At 38.5% G+C, this 21,952-nt stretch overlaps 1 protein-coding gene and 1 pseudogene across 8 annotated transcripts in view; both read right to left on the bottom strand.

The window, feature by feature from the left end:
- Positions 1 to 766: 766 nt before the first annotated feature.
- The window catches only part of MDM2 (MDM2 proto-oncogene), a 34,620-nt gene continuing 13,434 nt past the window's right edge, over positions 767 to 21,952 (bottom strand). For 5 of the 8 annotated variants that reach the window (XM_015152181.3, XM_015152178.3, XM_077953070.1 and 2 more), the window contains 6 exons: positions 20,399 to 20,466; positions 20,176 to 20,272; positions 15,604 to 15,764; positions 8,736 to 8,891; positions 7,976 to 8,053; positions 767 to 5,454 (listed from right to left, as the gene is read on the bottom strand). In XM_015152181.3, coding sequence (XP_015007667.1) covers positions 4,879 to 5,454; positions 7,976 to 8,053; positions 8,736 to 8,891; positions 15,604 to 15,764; positions 20,176 to 20,272; positions 20,399 to 20,466 — 1,136 coding nt within the window. In that variant the 3' untranslated portion in view covers positions 767 to 4,878. 8 annotated transcript variants of the gene reach the window in all.
- On the bottom strand, positions 2,263 to 2,960 carry LOC144332954 (putative ribosome biogenesis protein RLP24 pseudogene; annotated as a pseudogene).

Here is a 21,952-nt window from a genome sequence, read left to right as displayed (position 1 = left end):
AGCCCGGCAACATAGTGAAACTTCATCTCTGTTAGAAATACAAAAATTAGTGGGGTCCTGTAACCCCAGCTACTTGGGAGGCTGAAGCAGAACCACGTGAATCCAGCCAGGAGGCGGAGGTTGCAGTGAGCCAAGATTGCACAACTGTACTCCAGCCTGGGCCACAGAGCTAGACTCCGTCTCAAAAAATAAATAAATAAAATTAAAATAAAACCCTAAGGATTTAAAAAAACCTTAATTACATGATGCCAAAAGCTAGTCCCCATCTGGCTTAGGGGCCCACAAGCTCCTGCTTTAAAGTCAGTTTTGTTTTTCTGATGTACTTACATTTGTGCATCACAATCAAGAGGTTCCCAGCTTGATGAGGCAGAAAAGTAAACAGGCAATTACAATCTGACTTTTCATGCTGACAAGTGGCACAGTGGCTAGCCCAAATTCCCCTCCCTGACCCAGCTACCTCCCTTATAGACCATTCACGATCACTTAGACCAGGCTGCCACGAGACCTAAGTGAAGACAGGGAGAACACAGCATTTCTTACTCCTACTAACTTGCAACATCCTTCTCTCAAGTTGCTCTCACTAGAGGCTCCCAATTGCTTCAAGCTGCCCAGTGATATTTGTATTTCTAAAGTTGGCAGGCATGGCCATTCCAGAAAAAGAAACATTTGGACTTGCGCCTTTTGTTACCCAAATATATGATATTCAAACAATTTCTATTTTAACTCATTAAAAATTTAAGATCAAATAATCACATTCTTGAAACAATTCTTAATCACTTAATTTATTTTCAACACGTGTACTATAAAGAACCTAAGAAATGAGATAATTTTAATAACCTATAAACATGTTGATTCCATTTGCAGATTTAAATTTTGTATAAATAGCAGTCATTGCATACATATATCAAGTGTACTTTGTTTATAATCACATTTATGCTACAATACTCCTCAGAAAAAGAAAGGTTCTACTTGGTTCTGGGCTTCAGTATTACGAACTCCAAATAATGCTTTGAGGACCTCCAAAGGTAAAGTACTAATCCCTTTGGCCATTTATTGAGAGACAGAGAGAGAGAGAGAGAGAGAGATTTTTTTGAAGCAACAATGTTCCATTAGTAAAGCTGCTGTGCAAAATTACCCCAGTCCTATTCTAAGCTTACAGTTCAATTGATGTTATTGTCCTCACCTAAGTATATACAATTCACATACGAGAGAAAAACACTAAATCAAGATGGTTATTTTCACTATTTTACTTAAGATTCATATCTAAATATAAATTAAGAAGCTAATCCACAGTTTGAGAGGTACTTTTTACATTAGAAATGTTTTTTAAAATGTTAAACTGATACGTAATTGTAAATATTTATGGTGTATGACTTTCACATACAATGTGTATCAATCAAATCAGTGCAATTAGCATACCCATCAGCTCAAACCTTTATCATTTATTTGTAGCAAGAACATTCAATACATTAACTACAGTCACCCTACTGTGTCTCTCTCTCTCAATAAATGGCCAAAGGGATTAGTATTTTTACCTTTGGAGGTCCTCAAAGCGTTATTTGGAGTTGATAATACTTCAGCTAGAATGTATTCCTCATTTAACTTTGTACCCATTAAAAGTGGTTTTGTGTGCAAATAACAGATGTTCTACCCATATATGTATTCCAAAATTATTGTGTGGCCTTTAAAAAAAAAAAAAACACACATACAACAAATTGTAAAAGGCACCGAGATAACATCTGCTTCCAGATCAGTGCTAGGCTCGAAAAATAAAGCTTGTTCTACCAGGAATCACAAGTTAGAACTGAGTATTTGTGCAAGCAGAAAGTACATAGTATCAGTCATTTCAGGCAAATGTTATTTGGCTCTCATCCCCAGCTATCTGTCAGAACAATTAAAAGAGGTCGAAACAGTCCAGCATAACTAGGCTTCATTATATAAGGCCATTTTGTTCTAAGATGCTAATAAACCAAAATAAGAAATAATAAAAAGATATTATTTGAGCTATTTTCATACAAACTGTTGGCTCCTTATATCCTCCCTTCTATAATAAAGGGCATATTTTACTGCAAAGAAAATTTTACTTTATATATATCACTAGCCACAAATTTTTGAATGTCATTACATAAATGTTGCCTAGTACCATTAACCAAATAGTGTAACTATTTTATGTCGTTTCACTTCTGTATTTACAAACATATCTATCAGTAAAGAGTTAACAATGAGATGCAATCAAACATCCATATTATCTGACATTCTGTAGACAGCAATGTAGATGATTTTTTAATCACCTTTCATTTGAGTGACCTTATATAAAAAATAAGTCAATAATTTAGAGGTTCTAAGTCTCCAAAGGAGATTTTCACAAATGTAAATATAGAAATGGTTATAGACAATGAGATTTTTTAAGAAACCTCTGCCATGTCTGCATCCTGTTGTAACTGCTGTATCATCTTTTCTTCCAGCTGCTTTCCTTTGCCTGCAAGAGGGGTCAAGATGAGTTTTGTCTAATTTCTTTGATGTCCTGAACTTTCTGTAGTCCTTTATTTTTCTTCAATTTGTTCATTATACATTTAGCTTGGCATTTAATCTTTTCAACTGTCTTCATTGCATCAGTAGTTTTATTCCATAGCTCTTGCTGGTGTATGACAGGCTCGTTTCTGTATTTTTCAAATTCAAAAGAATTATCCACTGTAAGCTCATTATTAATAGTTGCTTTACAGAATGCTTGAGTCCACCTAACCTTTTGAGGATTGCACTTCTTTTAAAGTGTTTATGCCATTTGTATTTACACACTCTGAACACCTTGCAACTGCTGCAGATGAACATCGTAATGTGGTCAGGGTAGATGGGGCCCAAAGAAACCAACACTTCTCAGTACACATGCTGAGCTGGGATGGGCCTCCACCGAGCAAACACAGAGCTTGAGAGGAAGTCAAGAGGTATCTTGGATTCCACATTCTGACCCTGTCATTCTTGAAGGAAAATGATGCATCATTTCTGAATAATTCGGAAAGAACTTTCCAGTTAGTTTTTAAATAACAATTCTGTTTATCAAATTTCTGAATTAACTTTTCTGAATTCACGGGTTTCTAAAACTGGCCTTAAGCAGAAGGCTGAAACCTAGTCTGGGAACTATGTAACCCAGGCCAAGAAGTTGCTTTAAAGTGTCTTAGAGTTGTTTTTCAACTTAGGGGGAAACAACAGATTCCATTAAATCCCAAAAAGGATTTTTTTTGTGTGAAAAAGGGCCTGATGCACTAAGTTAGACTCAGGATGCTTTAACAAGTTTTATCTTATGGGTAAATGGTGGCTATTTTCACAGATAACATCAATACTCCCATCCCTTACTACGGTTTATACAAAAGAGGCTGGAAAATAAGTACATTTTTACAGCTGGGTGTGGTGGCTCACGACTGTAATCTTACTTAGCACTTTGGGAGGCTGACACAGGAGGATCTCTTGAGCCCAGGAGTTCGAGATCAGCCTGGGCAACATAGGGAGACTCTGTCTCTATTGTTAAATCAAGAAAACCTAAAAAACATTTTCACTTACATAGCACCAAATATAAGAGCCTTTTTTGTTTTTGTTTTTGTTTTTTAAACCTAGAAAGAGTATTTTGGAGAAACTAAGGATCAGAAGGTTTAAGAGTATCAAAAATCTGGGGCCAGGTGCAGTGCCTCACACCTGTAATCCCAGCATTTTGGGAGGCTGAGGTGGGTAGATCACTTGAGTTTAGGAGTTCAAGATCAGCCTGGCCAACATGGTGAAACCTCATCTTTACGAAAAATACAAACAAATCAGCTGCTATGGTGACACATGTAATCCAGTTACTTGGGAGGCCGAGGCAAAATAGCTTGAACCCAGAAGGCGGAGGTTGCAGTGAGCCGATTTCACTCCACTGCATTCTAGCATGGGTGACAGAGCAAGACTCCGTCTGAAAAAAAAAAAAAGAGCGTCTAAAATTTAAATACTAACTCTTGGCTGGACGTGGTGGCTCACATGAGGTCAGGAGTTCGTGACCAGCCTGGCCAACATGGCAAAACCCTGTCTCTACTAAAAATACAAAAATTAGCTGGCCGTGGTGGTGCATGCCTGTAATCCCAGCTGCTCCAGAGGCTGAGGCAGGAGAACGGCTTGAACCCGGGAAGCAGAGACTGCAAGATCATGACACTGCACTCCAGCCTGGGTAACAGACTCATCTCAAAAAAAAAAAAAAAAAAAAAAACCTAAATCTTTCACACATTTTCTCTTTACATCAAAGGTACTAAATCAATTACATTTAGGCCGGGCACGGTGGCTCATGCCTGTAATCACAGCACTTCGGGAGGCTGAGGTGGGCAGATCATGAGGTCAGGAGATCGAGACCATCCTGGCTAACACAGCGAAACCCTGTCTCTTAAAATAAAAGTACAAAAAATTAGCCGGGCGTGGTGGCGGGTGCCTGTAGTCCAAGCCACTCCGGAGACTGAGGCAGGAGAATGGTGTGAACCTGGGAGGCGGAGCTTGCAGTGAGTCGAGATTGCGCCACTGCACTCCAGCCTGGGCGACACAGCGAGAATCCATCTCAAAAAAAAATTAATAAGTTACATTTAAATGCCATATACATATATTTAAAAAAAAAAAAAGACACTTCTCATTTAAGACAGAATAGAAATTATTTAAAATTAGGGGTTGGGGTAAAGGATGAGCTACATATTCAACGCAAATTATAGTAAGTATTCACTATTCTGCTACCAAAGTAGGTCAATTATACTAAAGAGAAGACATCTATGTGGACTGAAGCATTTTCTCACTTTGATATATGTAAATAATTTTCATGTTGTCTAAATTCTTAGGGTTAGTTAGAAATATATAATTCTCTTACAGACAGGTCAACTAGGGGAAATAAGTTAGCACAATCATTTGAATTGGTTGTCTACACACTGGGCAGGGCTTATTCCTTTTCTTTAGCTTCTTTGCACATGTAAAGCAGGCCATAAGATGTCCTGTTTTGCCATGGACAATGCAACCATTTTTAGGTCGACCCTGACAAATCACACAAGGTTCAATGGCATTAAGGGGCAAACTAGATTCCACACTTTCTTCTTTGTCTTGTGTTTCTTCCCTTTCAAACTCTTTCACGTCTTCTTGGCTGCTATAAATAATGCTACTAGAAGTTGATGGCTGAGAATAGTCCTCACTTTCTTGTGATTGTGAGGCTTGTGTGATTTTATCATCATTTTCCTCAACACACGACTCTTTGGAATCATTCACTATAGTTTTTTTACAATCAGGAACATCAAAGCCCTCTTCAGCTTGTGTTGAGTTTTCCAGTTTGGCTTTCTCAGAGATTTCCCCTTTATCTTTCCCTTTATCTTCAGGAAGCCAATTCTCACGAAGGGCCCAACATCTGTTGCAATGTGATGGAAGAGGGGGATTCATTTCATTGCATGAAGTGCATTTCCAATAGTCCTTCAATGAAATAAGACAGAGTCAGTTGCTGTAACCCTTTAACTACTAGTCACAGGAAGGCTAGCAACTTTGCTATGTCTAAGGTAAAATATATCATACAACTCAGTATTCAGTGTTTCATGTTTTATATAAAATAGTCACCGTGAACAGCATGAGGACTATAGCTAGTTATATATTGGTATACTGGAAATTTACTAAAAGAGTAGATTTTAGGTATTTTTACCATGCACACAAGAAAGGTTAACTATTCAAGATAATGGATTACATTAATTTGCTTGACTGTAGTGATCATTTCACTATTTACAAGTGTGTCAAACATCATGTTATATGTCTCAATTATACACAAAACAGATTTTTAAAAGGTCAATATGTAACAGTCTCTCCTGAAGTAGAGTAAGTACACCCATTTTTTTCACTCATACCATCCTGAAAACTTCTAAACTAAAAATGTATTAACTGTGATGTGATATTAATCATGTACCTATAAAGTTCTCTGTTTCAGGACACAAATGCAGTTGCTTCCTTTAGTTGAAGCAAGTCTATGGGATCTTTTACTCTGTCATGCAGCCTATATCCACGCCCACCCTAGACGCTATTCCAAGAGTCCATCCAACCAATCTAGATGAAACCTGCCTCCTAGAGAAAGACTTCCCAATCCACCAGTGACTAGAAGTACCTTAGAAGTGCTCTAAAACCATGGCTTAACTGAGTATTCCCTAACCCTATCCACAAGAGAAATGCTAAAACATTTTTCACAGCAAGCATTGCCGCTAAAACCTATCATCCTTGGTCAATAACCATAATATTTGCCCTTTACTTGTCTATCCTTTCCTGTGTTCTCATCTCTGTAACTGCTCAATGCTTCTTCCTTTTCCCAACGTTTCATCCCGCAAACCTTTCCACCGTGCGATTTGGATAACAAACTCTCCCACATCCCCAGCCTTTTTACATAACCTATCTTTTTGCCTTAGCTGAAGCATGGTTCTTGCCTGAGGACATTTAACAAGTGAAAACTGGTAAGAGGTCTTTCCATAACCATTTTGAGATTGCTTCACAAATGACCTTAAGACAGGGGCAATAAAAATAGATTATTCATTCTTCTTTTTTCAAGTTATACAAGGGGGTTTTTCACAGGTCATAAAACCAAAGAAAAAGGTCTTGCAATATGGAGTAAAAGTACATCAAAAAGTCCAATAAATTGCAAGATCAATATCTAAAATAATTTGAGTCTTTGAGTCTTAAAATAAATTTAAAAAATTAAAAGTATCTAAAATATTTTACTCAACATCAAATGATTCAACTAGTTATTTAAATTATTTTCTAATACACTAAAAACTTTGGAAACTCTTGAATTTTCATCCTTTTTTGCATTTGAATACTTAGTAACTGTTTATAACTCAGAAAAAATGGAATTTATTTCCTATTTAAATATAATGAAGGCAATATTAAGAACAAAAACTAAAGCACAATAGTTTTAAAAACACCTATAATACCCCAGGAAGTCAGTGAAGTATGCATGAGATGTAAACATTTAAGCCTTAATTTCTTTAATGGCAAATCCTACCACATTTTATAATACAAATCAATAATAAAAATGTTTACATTTGACTGGGTGTGATGGCTCACACCTGTAATCCTGGCACTTTGGGAGACTGAGGCAGGTGGACCACTTGAGCCCAGGAGTTCGAGACCAACCTGGGCAACATGGTGACATCTCTACAAAAAATACAAAAATTAGGTGGGTGTGATGGCATGCAACTGTAGTCTCAAGCTACTCAGGAGGCTGAGGTGGGAGGATCACTTGAGCCTGGGAGGTGGGGGCTGCAGTGAGCCATGATCGTGTCACTGCACTCCAGCCGGGATGACAGGGCGGGACCCTACCTCAATTGAAAAAAAAAAATAGTTTACATTTGACAAGGTTGGCAAAATGTTGGTAATAGTTAAAGCTGGGTGATGAGTATACTGGAGATACGTTGACATTTTCCAAAATAACATCAAAAAGTGCAAATTCAGCTGGGCACAGTGGCTCATGCCTGTAATCCCAGCACTTTGGGAGGCCAAGGTGGGCAGATCACTTGAGGTCAGGAGTTCATGACCAGCCTGGCCAACATGGTGAAACCCCATCTCTACTAAAAACAAAAAAATTAATGGGGTATGGTAGTGCATGCCTGTAATCCCAGCTACTCAGGAGACTGAGGCATGAGAATCGCTTGAACCTGGGAGGTGAAGGCTGCAGTGCACTGAGATTGCACCACTGCACTCCAGCCTGGGAGAAGGGTAAGACCTTGTTTTTTTTAAAAAAAAAAAAAAAAAAAAAGTTCAATTCCAGCACCTAAAAATAAAAATTATAGCTACATGTCTCATCACAACAAATAAAAGAAAAATGCTTTATTCAGACTTTACAAAAACATTTTAACTTTATAAAAATCAGCTCATTTCAGAAAGTAGGCTAGACATATTTTCCTAATCTTGACCTTAATGAAATTTTTTTTATTTCTTAAAAAAGTAGATATATACTTACAGCTAAGGAAATTTCAGGATCTTCTTCAAATGAATCTGTATCACTCTCCCCTGCCTGATACACAGTAACTCGATATACCTAATAAAACACATTCGTTAGCATCAATTCATCACCCTTTTTCCTTCAATCAGAAGGCTTCCTAGTAATAAGTCCTAAACAAGCATCATGTACTACAATATATGAGAAAGTCTTAGACAATTTCAAATAGAGTGAGTGAGTATAAAGGGGGGAAAAATGCAGGAGAGAGAAATCCTTACCTACAATGGTAAAAGTCAATACAAAGGATGTTTCGGATGAATAAAACAAAACATTCAGCTAAGTGGTTTTACTTTATAAATAAATAATATGGAGATATTAAATAATAGGGAAATAGCTAGAAATGTTAAAGGCAGTCACTTCTGGGAGACAGATCTCTGAGGGTACTATTTGACTTTAACTGTATGCATGTTTTACTTTTATAACAAGTAAGTTAATATTAAAACAGTAATTATATTTTTTAAAAGTGAACAGACCATTATAATAAGCATGTTCATTGAGGTCTATTGATTTCTTGGCATTAGTAGTAATATAATAATATACATCAGATGATAAAGAACTATGAAATCCTCAAGTCCACAAACCAATGTGTTAGTCTGAACAAATCAAGAGGTAAAGATTTCAAGTGAAATCTGAATTTATTATTATTCCAATCTCAAAGTCAATGAACATGGAAAATATTTAATAATTTTCCAATATAATTAGAGGGGAAAAAAAATACTACCTCATCATCTTCATCTGAGAGTTCTTGTGCTTCTTCACTAAGGCTATAATCTTCTGAGTCGAGAGATTCAACTTCAAATTCTACACTAAACTGATCTGAAACTGAATCCTGATCCAACCAATCACCTGAATGTTCACTTACACCAGCATCAAGATCCTAAAACAAGAAAAAAATACATAACTTAATAAACATCAGCTCTTGACCTCTGTAACAGTTTCCTAACTCATCCCTGTGCCTCTGCTGCTGCTAGTGGGGTGTAACACTTGGGGGATGGGCCTGCTACTCCGATCCGGGACGTCCCGAGGGAAATCGGTGGTGGGAGGACTGGCCCCCCCTCCACCCAGTCATCCTGGAGCTGGTTGCCACGCACATTTCCTCCTCAGATCCATGCTGCACACTTAAACTAGATTAAGATTTCAAGGTTATTACTATGTTATTTTCCCTGTTCAAAACCCCACTGCATAAAGGAAAAATGCCAAAGTCTCTTGGCATTGAAAGTACATACAGTGTGACTGTATTAACATCTTTGTCTGTCTTCAACTAGACACCCTTTCTCCCTTACTAAATATGGACAATCCTGCCAGATCTAGATTGCTTCCTCAACTAATCTTGGCATTTCAACTTCCACACTTTCCCCCTCTAACTAGAATAATTTCAGTTTCAAAATCCTATTCATCCTTCTTTGACTAAGCCTTTGTCAATACCGTAACTGAAAAGGCTCTTCCACCTTTAATTATCCTTACTACTTGTATAATAATGAATTATATAGTCTCACAAATAAATTATGGAAAACATAACTTTGCAGGCATGATTCTCATCTGAAAATATATCCACTTTGGGCTAAGACCTGTCTTTACTCAACTTTATATGTCCAAATTGGTAGAATACAAGTAACAAGACACAACACTTATAATACTTATGGGTTTTTTTTCTTAGAAAAATGTCTCTTGAGTCATAGATACTTACGTTTTTTAATAAACTTTGAGATTTTCTTTTAAAGAGCCTTTAGAAAATTAAAAAAGAAAATCTGTAGCTGCTCACCTGATTCCTCATTTCAAGACTTCAATAAATTGTGTACGAACCTAATAAGACCTTCAGGCCAATAACATTTGCTGTTAGTGGCTAAGGGTAGGAGCATATATTAAGCAGAAGGCTACAAGTGGAAAAAGTCTAGCAGTCAGGATATGACTTATTCTACACTTGCCACTAAGTAGCTAATTTAACCTTAGACACACCACTTAACTTATTTTATCTATTTATTTATTTTGAGACGGAATCTTGCTCTGTTGCCCAGACTGGAGTGCAGTGGCCTGATCTCGGCTCACTGCAACCTCCACCTCCCAAGTTCAAGCGATTCTCCTGCCTCAGTCTACCAAGTAGCTGGGACTACAGGCGTGTGTCACCATGCCTGGCTAATTCTTGTATTTTTAGTAGAGGTGGGGCTTCACCATGTTGGTCAGGCTGGTCTTGAATTCCTGACCTCAAGCAATTCAACCGCTTCGGCCTCCCAAAGTGTTAGGATTACAGGTGTGAGCCACCGTGCCTGGCCCTTTTTTTCGCTCTATCGCCCAAGCTGAAATGCAGTGGCATGATCTCGGCTCATTGCAACCTCCGCCTCCCAGGTTCAAGCTATTCTCCTGCCTCAGCCTCCCAAGTAGCTGGGATTACAGGCATCCACTACCACAACTGGCTACTTTTTATATTTTTAGTAGAGACGGGGTTTCACCATGTTGGCTGGGCTGCTCGAACTCCTGATCTCTAAGTGATCCAACACCTTGGCCTCCCAAAGTGCTGGGATTACACCCGTGAGCCACCGCGCCCAGCCCATATCATTTAACTTCTAAAGGCTGTAGCTACTTCATCTAGAAAAGGAGCTTAGATTAAATGATATCCATATCTGCATCAGTTCTAAAAACGGAAACAAAGTATATTATTTTTAGGCCTCTGATGTCAAAAGACTTTTTTAAAAGAGTAGTGTTAAGAAGGAGAGTAAAAGCAACATTCATCAAGTTGCAGCTCTAATTCCTAACGGGGCTCTACTACCAATCAGATTAGAATCACAAGTCAAGTTAGGACACAATTAACACTCTAACAAAGCAACCCCACAAACCAAATACTTCAACTAACTAAAGTGCACTAATTTTAGAATAAGGGGGTAAATTACAAGAAACATTAAGTCTCAGAAAACATACTCTATGGTAGGGGGTGTGCAAACTGTGGCCCATCACCCATCTACTTTTATAAATAAAGTTTTATTGAACACAGCCATGCCTATTTGTTGACTTGTTGTCTATGGTTGCTCCTGCATTACAAGAGTGGAGCTGAGTAGCTGTGACAGAAACCACGGCCCTGCAGAGCCCAAATAATTAACTATCTGGCTCTTTACAGAAAGTTTGCCAATTCCTGTCCTAGGATATTATTAAAAAAAATGCAATATTGGGAGTGGTTTTTAAAAGTTTTAGCTAATGTTCATAAAAGAATGCCCCAGAAACTATTAAATTCTCTCTATATATATTTTTTAAATATTATATATAAAAATATATATTTAAAATATGTTTTTATATAATTATATATTTTATATAATTATATAAATATAAATTTATATGTAAATTTAACATATAAATATGTATTATTTAAACATATATATATATATATTTTTTTTTTTTTTTTGAGACAGAGTCTCGCTCTGTCGCCCAGGCTGGAGTGCACTGGCATGATCTCGGCTCACTGCAATCTCCGCCTCCCGGTTCACACCATTCTCCCACCTCAGCCTCCCCAGTAGCTGGAACTACAGGTGCCCGCCACCACGCTCGGCTAATTTTTTGTATTTTTAGTAGAGACAGGGTTTCACTGTGTTAGTCAGGATGGTCTCGATCTCCTGACCTTGTGATCCGCCTGTCTCAGCCTCCCAAGGTGCTGGGATTACAGGTGTGAGCCACCACACCAGGCCTAAATACTATATATTTTAAAAGCATCAGGCTGCGGGTGGTGGCTCATGCCTGTAATACCAATACTCTGGGAGCCAAAGCAGGAGAATCACATAAGCCCAGTGGTTTGAGACCAGCCTGGGCAACAGGCCGAGACCTCATCTCTGAAAAAAAAGAGTAAAAAAAAATTAGTCAGGTGTGGTGCTACACACCTGTAGTCCCAGCTAACTCTCAAGGCTGAGGAGGAAGGATCGCTTGAACCCAGGAGGTTGAGGTTGCAGTAAGCCATGATCATGCCACTGTACTCCAGCCTGGGCAATGGAGTGAGAGACTATCTCAAAAATTAAAAAAAAAAAGTTTTTAAAGCATCAGATAGGCTTGCTCTGCAAAGATCTTAGATTTTTGCAGTCAGAAATACCTAGAATTGTTTGAATTCCAATTGCGACAGTTGTAGGAACCTTAAACAAGTTATTTAAAACCCCAGTCTTAGCTAAAAATGGAATCTAAGGCTGCAAAAATGACAGAAGATCATAATATAAACTGTGTGGTGTACAGTCTAGAACACAGTCTTAGTTTCCCACAATTTACTAAACCCCAAAGAAAAGATGGGAGAGGAATGCACTTTCCTTTAACTCCCTTCACAAACTGGTGAATGATGACACCCAGTGATGACTATAACATTCTCAAATGAGGGAAATTAAAATGCAGAAGAGAAAAAAAAACGGGCCCTACCAAAAGCTTTCACAACTAGGGACTTAACCTGAAAAACGAGATTTTGTTGTTGTTGTTGTTTAAGATGAGTTTCGCTCTTGTTGCCCTTGCAATGGTGTGATCTCAGCTCACTGCAACCTCCACCTCCTGGGTTCAAGCGATTCTCCTGTCTCAGTCTCCCGAGCAGCTAGGATTACAGGTGCCCGCCACTACACCCAGCTAATTTTTGGTATTTTTGGTAGAGATGGGGTTTCACCATGTTGGCCAGGCTGATCTTGAACTCCTGACCTCAGGTGATCCACCCGCCTGGACCTCCCAAAGTGCTGGGATTACAAGCATGAGCCACTGTGCCCAGCTGAGATTTTTTAATAGATAGGGTTTTTTAAGAGAATGCAGGACAGGACTAACAAAAAGAAAAAAAGAAATACCCCTCTACTGCACACTTTGATAATGTGGTGGGAGTTACTAAGAAATTATTTTAGGCAAATAGAAAGGGAAAGTGGTCCTTGGAAGGTTTTTCGTAGCTCCAGAAACATTTCTTGTCTAGCATAAAACCCTGGCTCTTAAAGGCCAGCAACCTTTAAGATGCAAATGCAAGAGGGTCCACCCAACATGGCAATTCCCACTGTCATCATCTTGCCCTTGCCCCAACAGGTACCTAACAGCATGGCCGCCCCCACATAACCCCACGTGTGTAAAATGTCATGGCACGCTGCATTTGCAGTATTAAAGGACTAGAGTGGGAGGGCTAGTTTTCTCGAGGGCTAAATGACATGCCTGGTTAAACCAACCCTCTGAGCCCTATGCAAATAAGACACCACTCCCTCCAGCCATCACATAAAACCAGCTAGTATGTGAGGTCTCCTCTTTCAGCTTTAGAGCACCCCCACCCCGGCTCTGTAAGGGGGAGCTTCTTCCTTCTGCCTTCTCCCTTCTTGCCTATTAAACTCTCTGCTCCTTAAAACCACTCCACGTGTGTCCATGTCGTTTTACCTAACTCAACTCAAAACAAAAAATCTGATGTTCCTCTACTCCTCAAAGCCGTATCAGTAACAAGGCAGTGTCCCAGGTACAAAGCAAGAACAAGGACTCCATTCAGCTAGAATTCTGATATAACTTTAACAAAACTATACATTTAATGGGGGTCCGGGTGTTGTGGCTCAACGTCTGTAATCCCAGCACCTTGGGAGGCCAAGGCAGGCACATCACTTGAGGTCAGGAGTTCAAAACCAGCCTGGCCAACATAGTGAAACCCTGTCTCTACTAAAAATACAAAAATGAGCCGGGTGTGGTGGTGGAAGCCTGTAATCCCAGCTACTCAGGAGGCTGAGACATGAGAATTGCTTGAACCTGGGAGGCGGAGGTTGCAGTGAGCCAAGATTGCACCACTGCACTCCAGCCTGGGCAATAGAGACTCAATTTCAATAAATAAATAAATAAATAGGATATGATAATCCTCTTTTTAACCAACTTGTAGGTTGTGTACTCATCAAGTTTTAATTGGATTCAATTTTATCACACATATTTCCTCTCAAGCACCTGTTTTTTCACTGGATTTATTAAATTTTTTCATTTTTGTCATTAATGATCTATCTCCCCATGAAGACAAGAATCATATCTACCTTGACTACTACTGTATCTGCAGTGCCATCTCAACTGTATGGAATCTGGTATAAACTTAAATTATCTACGAATGAAGAACCTGCTCTCAGACCGAGCAAGAGCTCATTATGCCATCTAGTGGTCTACATGAGTAACAGCTCCATTAAGTACAGTAATTCTAGAGGGCAGGTATGTGTTCAAACAATCACTACTTTGGAAGAGAAAAATAAAAATACAGGAATTAACAAGAACAGGTAAAAGACTGGGATTACTACCACAATTGGTTCCATCTCCTACATCTTCTAGAGAACTATACAAGGATTACTATTATTCAGAATAATGACCATCAACACTGCCATATTACCAAAAACTATATCCAATCCTTTGATTTCCCTGGGCCACATTGGAAGAATTGTCTTGGGCTACACGTAAAATACACTAACAATAGCTGATGAGCAGGGAAAAAATTGTAAAAAAAAAAAAAAAAAAAAAAAACTCATAATATTTTAAGAAAGTTTATGAATTTGTGTTAGGCCACATTCAAAGCCATCTTGGCATATGGCCCACAGGGCATGGGTTGGACAAGCTTGTTTAAAGACATACAAAACAAAATATTCCACTTGTCAAGCATTCTTGTTAACAAAAAAAGATTTTACCAAACGTCTTTCAGTGACATCTCTTAAGAAATGCTGCTCGCTATTATTTTGGAAGTCTGTATTAATAATTAAAAAGTACTGATACTCTCCCGTCATCCATGCAATAAAAAATCTGCATTTTTCTTTTTTTTTTCTTTTTTTTTTTTTTTTTGAGACTGAGTCTTTCTGTCACCCAGGTTGGAGTGCAGTGGCACAATCTCGACTCACTGCAACCTCCACCTCCTGAGTTCAAGTGATCCTCCTGCCTCAGCCTCTCGAGTAGCTGGGACTGCAAGCGTGTGCCACCATGCCTGGCTAATTTTTGTATTTTCAGTACAGACATGGTTTCATCTTGTTGGCCAGCTTGGTCTTGAACTCCTGACCTCAGGTGATCCACCCGCCTCAGTCTTCCAAAGTACTGCGATTACAGGCGTGAGCCACCACACCCAGCCCAGTATAAACCTGTATTTTACAGCATAAGTAAATAGAACTTACCTGATGTCTAGACCTATCTGGCAAATGTTAAGTTCAGACTATGTTGACTTTTTTGCTGATGGCTGTAATAAAAGATATTTTTACTCTAAATAGTCAAATTTGCCTTAAAATGCTAAAATATTTAACTGAACCAAATTTTGGGTTTTGTTCCTTTATTTCAAAATTCTCAAACAACTCTATGCTCCAATTTATTTGAATGTACTATTGGTGCAGTGGTCCACAAATACTCTCTAATACATACAGTGACACCGATAATTACTAATACTACTACTAATTTTACCAATACTAGTGTTACTCCACTATTTTCCACATTTCTCACAATACCTTGGGTTGAAGGCAGAGATCAATACAGTGGTTTTATTTTAAAGTAAAATTTAGCACCGTGTTTTGCATCAATCTCGTAAGACACATGTACATTCGATCAGTATGCTTATTAGGACTGCCAGGACTAGAGTTTAACAGTAAGAGTCTTGCCTTACTTAAAAATGAAAACATTACCGGATTCGACGGCGTCCCTGTAGATTCACTGCTACTGCTTCTTTCACAACATATCTCCCTTATTACACACAGAGCCAGGCTTTCATCAAAGGAAAGGGAAATACTATCAGATTTGTGGCGTTTTCTTTGTCGTTCACCAGATAATTCATCTGAATTTTCTTCTGGATATGTAAGGGAAAAAAAATAAATTGCTGTACTGTGATTTAGAAAATTGAGCTGTTTTTCTGTACAGAAACTTAGTTCCAATAAAATTAGCTTCAAAAGTTAACACTGTTTTATTGAATCTGTCCAACTAAGAGTTACAACAGAACACTAGCTGTATATGTGTATTTGTTTATTTATTTATTTTCTGAGACAGGGTCTTGCTCTGTCGCCCAGGCTGGAGTACAGAGGTGCAATCTCAGCTCACTGCAACCTCTGTCTCATGGACTTCAGCGATCCTCCCACCTCAACCTCAGCCTCCCAAGTAGCTGGTACCATAGGAACGCACCACCACAGCTCACTAATTTTTCTATATTTTGTATAGACAGGGTTTCACCATGTTGCCTAGGCTGAGAATACTATTTTTTAAAAGGTTTCTATTCTTCTTTCAGAACTCTATCTCCATACATCACAATTTAATCCATCTAATAAAGTTTTTATTAACCAAACAATCTAGGAATTTTATTTTCTGCCAAAACCAAACTTTAAAATATAAGAGTTCTTTTTTTTTTTCTGAAAAGAGCCAAAGTGGTTAATTTACTTATAAGGTATTCTTAATGTTTCAATTTCTTCAGTACCCTACATTTTTTCTTTTGAGACAGAGTCACACTCGACCATCCAGGCTGGAGTGCAGTGGTACATTCTCGGTTCACTGCAGCCTCTGCCTCCCAGGTTCAAGTGATTCTTGTGACTTCAGCCTCCAAGTAGCCGGAATTACAGGCGCGCACCACCATGCCTGGATAATTTTTGTGTTTTTGGTAGAGATCGTTTCACCATGTTGGCCACACTGGTCTCAAACTCCTGGCCTCAAGTGATCCCAGTGCCTCAGCCTCCCAAAGTGCTGGGATTACAGGCCTAAGCCACTAAACCTGGCTCTTCAGTATCCTGTATTTTAAACAGAAATCAAAACCAGTAAAAATTTTCCATTTTATTTTAAATAATAAATTATCTCTGAATGGGTCAGAATGTTAGACAAATCTGTTAGACATGAGAATCCTACCTTACACTAGACATAAAAATGAATTCCAGGTGGATTAAAGATCTAAATATAAAGAACAAAACCATGAAAGTACCTATAACAAAATATTCTTATAACGCTGGGGTGGAAAAGTATTTCATAATACTGCAAAGCCCTCAAAAAAAAGACTATCAAGATTAGATCACGTCAAGGTTTACATGGCAAAATAACATACCAAACAAAAGTTAAAAGGCCAAGGTCAAATTCAAAGATAATATCTGCAACATATATAATAAAAAAATACCCATATCATACATATTATACAAAGTCCTACCATATCAAGATAGACTGGATTTTTTTTTTAAGGAAACAGGAAAAAGCAGGTCACAGAAGAAATACACATGACTAATAAACATATGAAAAATCTTGAGTCATATACTTGAGTAATGGAAAAAAGAAATCTCCTACCTCCTAGGGATCAAAGAAATGCAAAGGGAAATGATCTCATTTTTCACTCATGAGAATGACAAAAATTAAAATGAGACAATATCAATGATTTGAGAAAGGATTTACTTATTTATTTATTTATTTATTTGAGACAAAGTCTCACTCTTGTCCCCCAGGCTGGAGTATAATGGCGCAATCTTGGCTCACTGCAACCTCTACCTCCCAGGTTCAAGAGATTCTCCTGCCTCAGCCTCCTGAGTAGCTGGGATTACAGGTGCTTGCCACCACACCTGGCTAATTTTTGTATTTTTAGTAGAGATAGGGTTTCACCATGTTGGCCAGGTTGGTCTCGAACTGACCTCAGGTAATCTGCCCGCCTCAGCCTCCCAAAGTGCAGGGATTACAGGCGTGAGCCACCGCGCCCAGCCAAGAAAGGACATTTTTATACAGTTAGTAAGAATATTAAATCGTCCATCATTTTGCAGGCAATTTCTCTATCCTAGAGAAATATATTCTATCCTAGAAATATATTCTCTATCCTAGAGAAATATCTCCATAATAATTTAAGAATATATGTGCAAAGGTGTTCACTGCAGCCTTATATGTAAGTATTTAATAGGCTTATGGTATTAAGTGAAATAAAATCCACATCCCTGATGTGGATTTTATTTCAGGTACAACTCTCACACCTTTGCTCATTTCATTTCCCTCTCTTGGCCTATCTAACCAAAAGTCATCTCCTCTTCCTCTCAATTCCCAAAATACTCTTACATCCCACTAAGAATTTTTATGTTTTATCTCCACAACTAGATCACAAGTTCTTCACATGAGCTCTTAATCCTGTTTGTATTCTCTATCTTAAAAAAGGTGATCTTGGCCGGGCTGCAAATTATAAATAATGCTGTAATTAATATCTCTACATATAAATCTTTGATTTTTTAACTACATCCTTAAGATAGATTCCTAGAAATGGAGTTACTAGGATAATGTTAAGAACTCTAAACCTTTTTTTTTTTTTTTTGAGATAAGAGTCTCATTCTGTAACCCAGGCTGGAGTGCAATGGCACGATTTGGTTCACTGCAACCTCCACCCCCTAGGTTCAAGTGATTCTCCTGCCTCAGCCTCTCGAGTAGCTGGGATTACAGGCGCCTGCCACCACACCTGGCTAATTTTTGTATTTTTAATAGAGACGGAGTTTCACCATGTTTGCCAAGTTGGTCTCGAACTCCCAACCTCAAGAGATCCACCCGCCTCAGCCTTCCAAAGTGCTGGGATTACAGGTGTGAGCCACTGCAGCACCAGGCCATTTAAGCTTTTTTATAATCTGAAAAATTTAATCAATTTTTACCAACTTATACCAACTTGTAGACCAACAGTTTATCAGTGCTAATACACAAGTTGTAAGGATGAGTAAAAAATTTATTTTTGCTAATTTGATAGACCAAAAGGACACCCTTTAGGCATTTTTTAGTATCTGTAAAGCTAAAATCACCAAAATTCACCCTTTCCCCCTATTTATTAGTCATTTGTATTTACTGTGGGAAATTTCTGTGAACTGTCTGCCCTTTTTGCTATTTGAAGTTTCAATGTTTTCCTTATTGATTTGGGGAGACTTTTACGTAATACAGATATTAACAGTCAAATTTAAAGTGACTATCTTTCAAATATGTTGCATTCTATTTTTATCTTTTAAACTCATTTGAAATTCATTTTGGCATAAGGTACAGATGTAACTTCACCTTTTTCCCAAGTAACTACCATTTGTTCTAGTTCCACCTCTGCCTAGACACCTCTGCCCTTCCTGTCTTCTGCCCGCATGTACAAGATTCTGGTCTGGGTTCATTTACTCTGTTTCACTGATCTGACATTCTCTTTCATCTGAATCATATGGTCTTAGTTACTGTGACTTCCTCAGGCTACAGTCTTCTCCTCTACTAACTGTTCTCAACTATTTTCTCTGTCTTTTTTTTCTTGAGACAAGAGTCTCGCTCTGTCGCCCAGGCTGGAGTGCAGTAGTGTGATCTCAGCTCACTGCAAGCTCTGCCTCCCCAGTTCATGCCATTCTCCTGCCTCAGCCTCCCAAGTAGTTGGGACTACAGGCACCCAACACCACGCCTGGCTAATTTTTTGTATTTTTAGTAGACACGGGGTTTCACCGTGTTAGCCAGGATGGTCTCGATCTCCTGACCTTGTGATCTGCCTGTCTTGGCCTCCCAAAGTGCTGGGATTACAGGTGTGAGCCACCGCACCTGGCCCTTATCTCTTCATTTCTAAAATGCTATTTACTTTCTGTTTTAAAACTCATAGGTATGTACTATCATTTATTAAAAACAACAATTTAAAATTTTAACTGTTAAGGTGACTAAGAATAAAGGCGAAAATGGAGTTTATATGCCTGCCTCCTATTATCTTTTTTTTAGACGAAGTCTTGCTCAGTTACCCAGGCTGGAGTGCAGTGGCGCAATTTTGGTTCACTGAAACTTCCACCTCCCGGGTTGAAGCAATTCTCCTTCCTCAACCTCCTGAGTAGCTCGATTACAAGTGTGCGACACCAGGCCCAGCTACTTTTTGTTTGTTTGTTTTTTTTTAGTAGAGAAGGGGTTTCACCATGTTGGTCAGTCTGATCTTGAACTCCTTACCTCGTGATCCGCCGGCCTCAGCCTCCCAAAGTGCTGGGATTACAGGCGTGAGCCATCACACCCGGCCACCTCCTATTAGCTTAACAGAGAGTTGGCTAACTATAAACTCCAGGTGGGGCACAGTAAACTATGCCTGCTGTAGTCAGCCAGAAAAATATTGCTAAATAAGCAATTTGTAAATCTAATAAAATCAAGGATGAAAAAACTCAGAGGTTAATTCATCTCAACCAAAAAAAGGGAACAATTTAATTAAGTCTAAAAGCACTAATTTCATTAAAGAAAGAACATCAAAAAGCTGTGTGAATGTGTCAAATACTCATATATACCTGTCTCACTAATCGCTCTCCTTCTAGATGAGGTAGATGGTCTAGAAACCAAATGTGAAGACGAAGGTTTCTCTTCCTGAAGCTCTTGCACAAGGTCCTAAGCATTCAGGAAAAAAATAAAATACAACAAACTTAACATAACCAGTAAGCTAATTTGTTGTAAATAACCTTTCCAACTGGCAAATAATATTACATTAGAATGAGAAATTTACTTAAAGATTACCTTTTGATCACTCCCACCTTCAAGGTGACACCTGTTCTCACTCACAGATGTACCTGAGTCTGATGATTCTGAGAGAAAAGAAAAAGAATCAGAAACTTGGTGGGTGGAGGGAGGGCGGCTATTCAGTAGATATGTGATCAGTCTAACACAAACCCTTATGCAATTTAACCTTTCAATAAACATTAAACATGTATTTTCCAGGTGGCACCCTCATACTAAATGTTGCAGATGTAAGTAAAATAATTCAACTTTAATGTAGAAGAGCAAAGTATAATCAAGACATTAAAGGTTGTAAGATAAATTAGCAGAGAGACAGGACAGTCATTATTTGGTAGGGACAGGGAGTGTCTGAGGAGCAAAAAACCAGGAAATATTTTGTAGGACAATGTGAAAATAGGGCTAGGAAAGGCCATTCCAGACCAAGAAAACGCCATGTGAAAAAGTATCCAAAAGCAAACTAACAGTTCCTGTTGCAGGACACCACAAGCAGTTCATTATTACTGGAATGTAGGCAGGTTCAGACTGTAAAGGATCCTGTGCGTCTAGCCAAAGCAGGACTCAGGCTGTCATTCCCTTATCACTGCATTCTTCCCAGCAGATACTTCAGAATCTTCCCTAATGCGATGTTGCAGCCACTCACCATTAAAAAGGATTTAATCCAAGAAAGAAAACTGATTTCTAGCTCACAGAAAATATTACATCCAGAGAGCAATAATGAACTCCTAAATGGTAATTTTAAGCAGAGAGTGACAAATCACTCTGGCAAAATATAAGAAAAATAGGGCAGAGGCAGGAAAACCAGTATTAGACAATTGCAATACAAACTAAAAACGATTAAAGCCTAAACTAAGGCATGGAAGACAAATTCCAGAGAAATTAAATAGGTAAAAACCCACAAGACCTGGTATTTAATAATAGAAGGCAAAGAAGAAAGGAGTTAAGATGATTCCAAGACTCTGCCTTGGGTGAATAAATGAGTGGCACCATTCACGAAAAGAGAAACTTTAGAAAGATAAACAGATCGGATGGGAAGATAACAAACTGAGTTATTCAGACACATAGGTTTCATTTGTAGTGGGATATACAGACTTGGAGCTCAAAAGTCAAAGTTTCAGATTTGGGATATACAGACAATCATCATCAAATACTCTTTACTACCCCCTTGGAAACATTTTCATCTTAACAGTGAACTTATGCCTGGACATTAACATTTTGAAATTATGCATTATCATATGTTAATTTTCTCTTTATACTACGGGTAAGGTATTACACTAATTTTCTTAAGTTGTACATAATAGGTTATATTGTCCAGGAAGTTTGGATTAGTATAAACAGATGCTACAAAAAAGATGTAATAAAAAGGAAGCCCTAGGCCAGGCACAGCAGCTCACGCCTGTAATCCCAGAACTTTGGGAGGCCAAGGTGGGAGGATCACCTGAGGTCAGGAGTCTGAGACCAGCCTGGTCAACATGGTGAAACCCTTTCTCTACTAAAAATACAAAAATTAACCAGGCGTGGTGGTAGGCACCTGTAACCCCACCTACTCAGGAGGCT

The sequence above is a fragment of the Macaca mulatta genome, chromosome 11, assembly GCF_049350105.2.
Source record: "Macaca mulatta isolate MMU2019108-1 chromosome 11, T2T-MMU8v2.0, whole genome shotgun sequence".
NCBI classification, from domain to species: Eukaryota; Metazoa; Chordata; class Mammalia; order Primates; family Cercopithecidae; genus Macaca; species Macaca mulatta.
This window is presented reverse-complemented; position numbering and strand designations above follow the sequence as displayed.